This window comes from Elephas maximus, chromosome 11, assembly GCF_024166365.1.
Source record: "Elephas maximus indicus isolate mEleMax1 chromosome 11, mEleMax1 primary haplotype, whole genome shotgun sequence".
In the NCBI taxonomy this organism is placed as follows: domain Eukaryota; kingdom Metazoa; phylum Chordata; class Mammalia; order Proboscidea; family Elephantidae; genus Elephas; species Elephas maximus.
This window is the reverse complement of record NC_064829.1, coordinates 86662160-86672420: the sequence shown is the minus strand read 5'-3', so window position 1 is coordinate 86672420 and position 10261 is coordinate 86662160. Positions and strand designations below refer to the sequence as shown.

At 43.6% G+C, this 10261-nt stretch overlaps 1 protein-coding gene across 5 annotated transcripts in view; it reads right to left on the bottom strand.

Moving 5' to 3' along the window:
- Positions 1-3589: 3589 nt before the first annotated feature.
- CTDP1 (CTD phosphatase subunit 1) overlaps positions 3590-10261 on the bottom strand; it is a 66618-nt gene continuing 59946 nt past the window's right edge. For 3 of the 5 annotated variants that reach the window (XM_049900555.1, XM_049900557.1, XM_049900558.1), the window contains exon 13: positions 3590-7008. In XM_049900555.1, coding sequence (XP_049756512.1) covers positions 6867-7008 — 142 coding nt within the window. In that variant the 3' untranslated portion in view covers positions 3590-6866. The remainder of the gene's footprint in view (positions 7009-10261) is intronic. The other 2 variants (XM_049900560.1, XM_049900559.1) reach the window with 1 other exon arrangement.

Sequence of the window (10261 nt, the reverse complement as noted above, 5' to 3'; positions counted from 1 at the left end):
AACTACCCCATAGGGTTTTCTAGGCTGTAATCTTTATGGGAGCAGATTGCCCTATCTTTCTCCTGTGGAGCCGATGGGTAGGTTCAAACTACCAACCTTTTGGATAACAGTCAAGTGCTTAACCGTTGCACTGCAAGGGTTCCTTATAGAGCACCTAGTAGCGTCTAATCTACCATTTTGAAGTCCATTAGCATTTTTCAAACAGATCAATAAAGTGAGATGGAATTAAGGCTAAAATTTAGGAACTTTAGAAGAAATGACCCAGGCATGAGAACTTGTGGGATAAGCAGAGCTTTCCATCTGGACAGAGTAAAATATGGGTAATTTAGCCAGAATGAAATGGGCTTAGCAAGTAGGAGATATGTATGGAAGGAAGCAATACGAAAAAAATTTAAGCACTTTCTAGGGGTGAGGGATGGAAGCAGAAAAGAAGAAAAAGCAAGGTAATCCTCTTTTTTAAGATGAATCTGGCCCAAACAGTAATAAACAAATATCAAAAGCATACGGTGGGATAAAGGTGGATCAGCACTTTCAGCCCCATGTGTGCTGAAGAGGAAGGAAACACATTTGAATTTTCCTATTGACCTATAGGTGGGTATTATCAGGCTTGGGATTTCAGGTCTTTATTTCCCATAGAGTGCACATTGGTGCCATGATAAACATGTGACTGTCATGTGAGCCATCGTTCCAGGCCCTGGGAGGTGTCTCTGGGAGTCTAAACTTGGACAGCACAAACATTTCCCAGAGCAAGGGCAATGACGAATTTCCTGTATCTCCTTCTACTTTTATTGAGCCCCTACTTTTTTTTTACTCCATACATGTTATTGTTCCAGGTCCAGGAAACGCAAAAAGGAAATTAACCTAATGTGGCACATACCTAAAAAGAAGTAACAATATGTGGGTAGCAGGCAAGTGCCAAGGCAATGTGCATGTGGAGGTTCAATACCTTTGGATGATCAAAATACATCTTCCCAGGGAAGAGGCTGGAATGGATATTTGAAATGACACTTGAATAATCTTGAAAGCGTTTTCTCTTGTCATTTGTCTTTTTCCTGTCTTAGTGCATAAAGCGGGAGTTACCACTTTCTTCGTTCCTGACTCTTCCAAGCATCTGAAGAGTTTTTTGGAGTAAAGAAATTGCTTGTTAGTTTCCTCGGACAAATATATAATCCAACTATGTTTTTTAAAAACCTTTGGCAAAGATGGTTCACCTTTAAAATCACTGCATCTCTTCTGGCTGAGCCTATTTCTGACTTTCAGGCAACCAACTTTTTCCTAAGACTTCCACTAAAAGCATTTGCTACTTAGCGTTCAGCCTTCCAGCCTTCTGACTTGGAACTCTCCGAGCGACACTTAAAAGGCAAAAGGCTTCTCGATAGCAGCTTTGTTATCATGTCACGAATGTCACTAGATGACTCTTCACATAGCGCTTACTGACATAGCTTTCCTTCTTTCTTCACTGCAAAATCTAAAAAATGGATTTTTAAACTGGTTTTAACAATAAAAATAATCCTAGGGGCTAAAACCTTTTGCCAATGCCTGGTTTTTCCTTCTCTCTTCACCCCCTTTAGAAGCCAAGGACCTGAGAGAGTTTGGACGCTGTGGGCTGAAGAAGTATCTTTTGCTCTCTCAGCCATCTCATTAACTACCTTGTTTATCAAAAGAAGCAATCTCATGCCATTCGTTGTTAGGTGCCGTCGAGTCGGATACACTCATAGCGACCCTACGTAAAACAATGAAACACTGCCTGGTCCTGCTTGAGTCATTGTTTCAGCCATTGTGCCAATCCATCTTGCTGAGGGTCTTCCTCTTTTTCCATAATCCTCTACTTCACTAAGAATGGTGTCCTTCTCCAGGGACTGCAGAAGTTGGTAAAAATCTTTACTTTCTTCATCTTTGGCCTTAGGGATTGGTGTGTAAATTTGAATAACAGTCGTATTAACTGGTCTTCCTTGTAGGCGTATGGATATTATCCTATCACTGACAGCATTGTACTTCAGGATAGATCTTGAAATGTTCTTTTTGGCAGTGAATGTGCTGCCACTCCTCTTCAAATTGTCATCCCCAGCATAGCAGACCACATGATTGTCTGATTCAAAATGGACAATACCAGTCCACTTCAGCTCACTAATACCAAGGGTATCGATGCTTATGCATTCCATTTGTGATGACTTCCAATTTCCTAGACTCATACTTTGTACATTCCACATGCTGATTATTAATGGATGTTTGCAGCTGTCTCTTCTCATTTTGAGTCGTGCTACATCAGTAAGTGAAGGTCCCAAAAGTTTGACTCCATCCACTCTACTTTGAGGAGGCAGCTCTTCCCCAGTTGTCTTTGGAGTGCCTTATATTTCGGCAGTATATCAGTGTTCCACTGCTATTCACAAGGACTTCGCTGGCTAATTCTTTCAGAAGTAGACTGCCAGGTCATTCTTCCTAGTCTTAGCCTGCAAGCTCAGTTGAAACCTGCCCCCAATGGGTGACTCTGCAGGTATTTGAAATATAAGTGGCATAGCTTTCAGCATCAGAGCAACATGCAAACCACCACAGTATGACAAACTGACAGACCCATCATGCCACTTGGTCAATTCCAATTCAGATAGCCCTGGGGGCCCACTCCCCCACCCCACACCTGTGCTTAGTGATAATTTGTGGGTTCAAGATGACGCCTTCATCCTCAGGTGCGGTGGACAGTAGGGGCTAAGCTGCTGGTGAGTCTTTCTGTGGAGTGTGGCACCTCTCAGTGCCACAGCCTCAAACAGATTGTGGATGCCTCTGACAAAAGGTTTGTCTTTGGAAAACCAGCAGATGAACCTCTGTGAGCGAGCTCATGGGAAGGCACAAAGCCCTGTCAAGAAGTCAGTCACAGCTGACACACCAACCACAATGCTTTAGAGTTGTCCTCTAAAGCTCAGTGTTTCAAAGTCTGGCTGGTCCTGAGTGTTGGTGGCCAGCACCAGCTGCCCAGTGGCAGACTGACAGTTCTGAGGAGGCAGGGCATTTCCACCCAGTTACTGCTAGTCTGAGCGCTTGAGTGGGTGTGGACAGTACTGTCCCTGTGGTTGTGGACCCTGCTACAGAAAGGTACAGTTAAAGTGCAAGCTCACAGCTCCTGGAGATAAGTCTCTCAGGGACCTTGTGGGAAGCTAGTTAGCAATGCCTGGACCGAGTCTTTCTGGCAACAGATCTATAAGATTTTTAAATTATTCTCTTGACTGGAGATACCTCCTGTCCCATGCTGAGAGGCTCATTGTGAAGTGACCCTTCATATTCAGTTGTGCCTGGAGATGCTGATTTAACACTGAGCCTGAGTGTGGTTTGGCAGGTGTGACCCTTCCTCAGAAGGAAATACTCTGTTCCTCAGGTCTGCTCCTGAGCCAAGGAAACGTCCTCACATCTCTCTCTCTCAAGGCTTTCCATAAACACACTTAGAAACAAGCCACAGGCAATTCAAACATCAGTGAGAATAATAACTGCAGCGAAATGAAACACATAAAATCTGTCTGAATCCATAAAATTCATAGTATTGTTACACACAACAAGGAAAAAAAACTGGTCAACATTGAAGAACGCTAATGAACCAAATCATGATGTTATAAAAACTGGTGAAGAAGAGAAGAAACTGGGCACTCATCCATGAGCCGGAGGCAGATGAGGGAAAGGGTGAGGCCTCCCTACCGCAGTGTGGCACTTGGGGGTCCCAGGAGTGCTCAGCCTGGTGCCTCACTCCACTCACCCTTGCCTGGCTTGGATCCACGGCACCAGTATGGGCTGCAGCAGCCTTGTGCCAGCTCTTGAGTCCGCTGCCTGCATGTCTTCCCAAACTTACCTTCACTGACATCCATGAGTAGCTCAAAATCAGTCAGGTGGGAGTATTTACATTGCAGAAAATGGCAAATGCTTTGAATCAGCCCCCAACCCCCAAGCCAGTTATTAAACACTCACCACCCCACCCAGTCTACTGCTGGGGAGCCAGAGCATACATGTGGGAAGTCCTCTCTATAGAAAAGAAACTCATTATCCTAATTCTAGCTGATAGATGAAGAAAGAATGATAGAATGTCATCATTTCAGGACCCTACTGATTTAACAAGGGTACACATTGAGCTTCCACGGCTGCTAATATCACAAGAGACAACCTGCCATTCTGTGCCTGATGGAAAATACAACACTGCCACGGAGAAGTCTCGCTAAACGATTGGACCTGAATCTAATTAAATCTCCATACCTGATTGCTAATTTAAGTACACAGAAGACAGAGGACAGGTTAGACAGCACGGGGGTGGGGCTCAATCAGCAAAATCCAGACTAGGGGGAGCTTTTTAGGACAAACCACTCAACACGTAAACTGCAAACAAAAGGAGTTTAAAGGCAAATGTACAGATTAAAAGACTCTTAAGAGACATATCAACCAGTTGTACAGTGTGGACATTATTTAGATCTTAATTCAAACATAAAACTGTAAAAACATTTATGATGATTATGTGGTGGTTAAAATTGGAACACTGATTAGACACTTGATAATATCAAAGTATAACATTTTAGTTGTGAAAACTGTACTGTGGTTATGTTTTTCTTTCAAAAGAAAACAGTTATCTTTTAAAGATACATATTGACATTGCAGCATTATTCACAATAACCAAAAGGTGGAGACAATTCACATGTCCATCAACAGAAGAATGAATAAACACGTGGTCTATCCACACGAGGGAATGTTATTCAGCCATAAAGGGAAATGACACTCTGATACAAGCTACACGGTGGATGAACCTTGCAAACATCAAAGCTACACGAAAGCAGCCCAACACAAAAGGACATGTATGGTATGACCCTGCTTACATGAAACATCTAGAATAGGCAAATGCAGAGACCAAAGTAATCAGGGGTTACCAGGGGCAGATGGGAAGGGAAAGAGGAGCTATTGCTTAAGAGGTACTGAGTTCCAAGTTTGGGGTGATGAAAAACTTCTGGAAATAGTGGCAATGGCTGCACAACATGGTGAATGTAATTAACGGCACTGCATTGTACAGTTAAAATGGCAAGTTTTATGTTATATATATTTTACAATTAAAAAAAGCTAAAAACAGATCCCTACTGAAATACTTACAGATGAAATGATGTGATGTCTAGGATAGGCTTCAAGGTGAAGGGGGGAGTGGGACAGAGATCAAGCCAGACTGGTCTAAGGATGTTAAGTGTTGAAGTTCTTTATACTATTCTATCTGCTTTTGTGCATATTTGAAATTTTCCATAATTAAGAATTTTTAAAAATCCCTAATGGTTACTCATATACAAACTTGATTACATTACTTTTTCTGAGTTCTGCTTAAACAGAAAGGACTTCCTGGGCTTCTGGTTCCACTGGCAAATTGCCTTATGTCAAGCCCGGGTGTGGTGTGTATCTGTGTATGTTAGTGTATTATGTGTGTGTGTCATGGGAGTATGAGTGTGTATACATATGCATGTGTCTTATGAGTGGTGTGTGTGGTACATGTGCGCGTGAGTGTGAATGTGTGTGCGTATGTGTGGGGTGGGTATTAAGTTTCTGTGATCAGAGCTGCCATCTGTATCTGTTTCTTAGATTTAATTCATATAAATCTAATAAACAGATACAATGACAATTCCTTGCATTATTCATGTTTTGGTGCAAGCTTTGGAAGCATTCCCCCCAAATTAATGGAAAAAGTAAAAACGGAATGGCTTAAGAGAATAAATGAAAGCACCTATTCTTGTTTAAACATCTGTTGTTGTTAGGCATCGTCAAGTCGATTCCGACTCATAGCAATCCAAAGTGACAGAGTAGAACTGCCCCATAGGGCTTTCCAGGCTGTAGTTTTTATGGGAGCAGATCGCCAGGTCTTCTCTCCTGCAAAGCTGTTGGGTGGGTTCTAACCACAACCCTTCAGTTAGTAGTTGAGTGCTTAACCATTGTACCACCAGGATTCCTTGTCTGAATGTCTAAGATCCTGGCATTCAGGTGCGTCTCCAGCAAAGTGTCCTGCAAACCTCAGTGTCCTCATACCGCGTGACCTGCTCAGGACGCTCCGGTGGGCGGGACCAGCCCCATGCAGGAGCCAACTTGCTGCAGCAATGTACCAGGGAGGAAAGAACTACAAAAAGGACTTTTATTAAATGAAGGAAAAGTCTTCTTGGTGGGTCAAATATGAAACAGATATACAAACACTTTACATTCGATCTCTCAAAAGACACAAAATGCTCTCCAAGGCCACTGATGCCACTCTTGTTCGTGAGCCCCAGATGGGGGTCCTGGCAGCAGGTCAACCTGCAGCAAAGCTAAAAGCTGAGCAGTTCTCAGACCTACTGGCACACAGCCCTGTGAACACAGCGCAGCAGCACGCATTCTCTGAGCAGCATGGGGTGTTGCCAGGCCTGTGCACACAATTCTCAGCATTTATACACGTTTCATTTAAAAATCCTTTAATACCCCAATAGCTTTAGTTCTGAAAAAAAAAAACAAAAGATTATCAGGTTCTTGCTATATCATTCTTTATGTCTTGTCTGATCCCCCCTAAATTCCTTACTCTAAATAATCTGCTGTGGCATTTAAAGGGAACCCCCCCTCCAGAAAAAAAAAAAAACCTCACCCCCGACAAGTCACAAGGCCCAGCCCCCACAGGAGCGCACAGCATTCACAGCGTCTTTGGCATTGAGCACACTGACTCCCATTAATACTCCTGTCACTTAAAAAAGTAGACTTTCCTGTATGTAGTAAAACTTCTTAAAAACACCTATTTCTGTAAAATAATGTGTTTCTGTATGATATACACGTCCTTCTGGGAGAACAGGAACCCATGTTGAGGAGGGCTGGAATGAGGAATGGGACACATGTCCCACCCCCGCTGGTCACATGAAGTCGCTCAGCTCGGCCTCCAGGGCTGCTGCCATCTCGTCAGCCTCCGAGCTGCTGCCCTCCTCATCTTCATTGCTGGACTCCTTGCTGGAGTCGCTTGCTGCGTCCTCTTCATTCAGCTTCCTCTTATGGCCCCTACGAGAGAGGCAGACGTGAGTGATCCGTGTGGACATGTGTGGGTATGACCTGTTGTGCAGGCCCAGCCTCACTGGCAAGGTGCACAGGGGCATCATGGCCACACCCCTGCCCACCCCCCCGCTCCGGAAACACTTGGTGGGGACATGCGTGGGTGTGACACAGGCTCCAGACTCAGTGCAAGGGCACAGGGCTGTCACGGCCATGCCACCACTCACCCTGCCCAGAAAATGAACGACTTCTGTACATTTCACTAGTAAACAACTGTTGCTGAAACACAGGGCCCAGCTTGCTTCTGAACTTCTGGCTCAGGGGTCCGGGGGAAGGCACCACACTCAGGAGTCCCCCTGCCCCCACAGAGTGTCCTGGGAGTCGAGAGGGGACAGTGGTGCGCCCACGGGGACTCCTGGTAGTGAGGGCTAACCCCAGCCCTTGGTGGTTCTATGGCTCTGCAGCAGAGGACTAGAAAGGCTTTACCAGGAATAAAGCAAACCTTCACTTCTGGTTAGATAATGTTTGGGGCATGATGTTTTCAAATACAACACATGACTAAAGATTAATAATTAAAAATTATCTCAAAAATTGGAAACAGACAGCTGCAAATCACGCTATAAATGCTGTTACCAGAGCCGGCTTCATTTCCTCCTAGTACGACACGCAATATTTACATTTTGTTGTTATACCAACTGCACAGTACTGCAGAAACGTGCCAAGATTTAATTTTGGAAGAGCTTACAGTTTGTAAAATTATCCCAAATTCAACGTGGATAAGGCAAGAGCACAGAGCAGAGCAAGCACATCCCCGTGTCCTCTGTGAGGTTCCGGTTCTCTGGGCACACTGCTGCCACGCACACGCAGACGTGTGCCCAGTGCGAGCTGCCTTCATGACGGTGCAGTATACTCACGTCATAACTCCATGACACAGCATGTGACCCAATGAGAATCAAACAATCTGTATAGCATGTGTTTTTCAAATTGCTAGTTTCAACCGGCTTGGTTTTTTTTTGGCAGAGAAAAAACAGGAAACATCAGCACTGCACACAGGGAGGGCACAATTTTGTTTAACATGATTTGTTTCCGCTGTGAGAATGAGGGCTGGGTGGCACGAGGGACTCTTCTCACCAGCAGGGTCCGGTAGGGCCGTTGGGAACTGGCACTTGGGCCACATTCGGGGAGCCAGCCCTGGTGTGGTGCTTTCATCTGCCGATGGTGGTTGGGCTCAGCCAGTCAACCGGACAACCAAGCAGGCCTGTAGGGGGACAGAGCTCGTCCCCAAGTGCACGCCACCCACTTTGAGTAACTCCCGGGTGCCCCACCCACTGTGCGGCTCTGCCGCATCATTTGTCAGAAGTGCAGGGACCAGAATCCAGAGATCAGGTCCCACTGTGTTCCAGCTCAGGCGGGCTGAAGCTCATCCCCTCCTTGGCAACTCTACAATGGGAGATTGAATCTGTATTATTATATCTATTTAAGTTTGAGTTAAACAAGAAACACCTTTACAAAATTAGACTAAGAGGCATGATTACTTAAAAATATGGACTTCCCCAGGAAAGGATTTGAGTATGGCTTCACACATCCTGGTCCACATTCTTCTCTCTAAAGAACCAACACCTTTTTTCTCTCTTTTTTTCTTGGTCAATGTCACTAAAGGTTTGCCAGTTTTGTTGCTCTTTTCAAAGAACCCACACTTTTGGTTTCATTAATTTTATCTATTTCATTAATTACTGCTATAATCTTCCTCGTGCTTGCTTTAGGTTTAGTTTGCTCTTCTTTTTCCAGCATCTTTAGGTGGAAGGTTAGGTTACCGATTTCACAGCTTGCTTATTTTTTTAATATAGGCATTTATAATAAAAAAAAATATAGAGGGCTATAAATTTCCCTCTAAGAACTGCTTTAGCTATACCCCATGAGTTTTGCCAAGTTGAGTCTTCATTTTCATCTGTTTCAAAGTGTTTTCTCATTTCCCTTGAGATTTCTTCTCTGACTCACTGGTTATTTAGGAGTGTGTTTAATTTTTTTGAGTTTTTCAGATTTCTGTTAATGATTTCTAATTTCACTGTGATGTGGACTAAGAATATCCTTTGTATTATTTCATTTCTTTTAAATCTATTGTTTTATGTCTAATACACAGTCTATCCAGAAGAATGTCCCATGTACATATATGTATCCATTAAAAAGAACATGGCGGCTCTTTATAGATTAGAAAGGACCTCTAAAACATACTTGTGAAAAAAGAAAAAGTATGGCATCACACTAACTATACAGGATGCAACCATTTTGGGGTGAAAATAAGGAAGGGAAATTTACATCCCTAGATTAACAATCCTGAGACCCAGATTCACTTATTTTATTATCAGTCAGTCAGCAGATACTGGATCCTCTCCCTTCCAGTATCAACAGTAACTAAGGTGAGGGGATAGAGCAGTTAGAAGAAACAAATGACAAAAACTCACAAAAATAAATGTGAGCTATGTTTGAATCAACTCGATGGCAGTGGGGTTTTTTTGGACATTTGTTTTCTGAAAGTTAACATTACTACAAAGCTTCATGTTTTCTCCCTTTTTAGAAATGACAAATGTCCCTCCAAAACATATTTAAAGAAAATCTTGCCAAGGTGAATTATTCAACATTAAAAACAGCTTTGGGGTGTGAGTTCCTCTGGAACATTATTTAGTGACGCTCGTCTACATGATGGCGCAGTGGTTAAGTGCTTGGCTGCTGACAAAAAGGTGGGTGGTTTGAACCCACCAGCCGCTCTGAGGGACAAAGACGCTGCAGTCTGCTTCCATAAAGATTACAGCCTTGGAAACACTATGGGGCAGCTCCACTCTGTCCTATGAGGTCTCTATGACTTGGAATCGACTTTATAGCAATGGGTCTATATGTAAGAGTAGAAACGGATGTAATCTTCCTGCAAAGAAAGAAGAAAGAACAGACCTTGGGAAAGGAGCTCATGGCTGTATCAGTGTCTACAGAGCATGTGGCTACGTGTCCCTTATGGGGAGGGGGGGATGGCTAGGGAGGACTGAGTTGTGGTAGCTTGGTACTTGTGTCAGGAAGTTAAGTCTTTAGAAATGGTGTTATTTTCCTTACTTGTTATCACTGTACCAGATGGATGGGAAGCAGTGCCAAGACCAAAATATTCTAGTACTTACAGAACAGATCTTTAGTGAAGAAAAAGGCGGCTGTTATCACTGTCAACAGATAGTGGAAAACTGCTACCTCCATCTTTCTTTCTTGACTTTCTCTACCA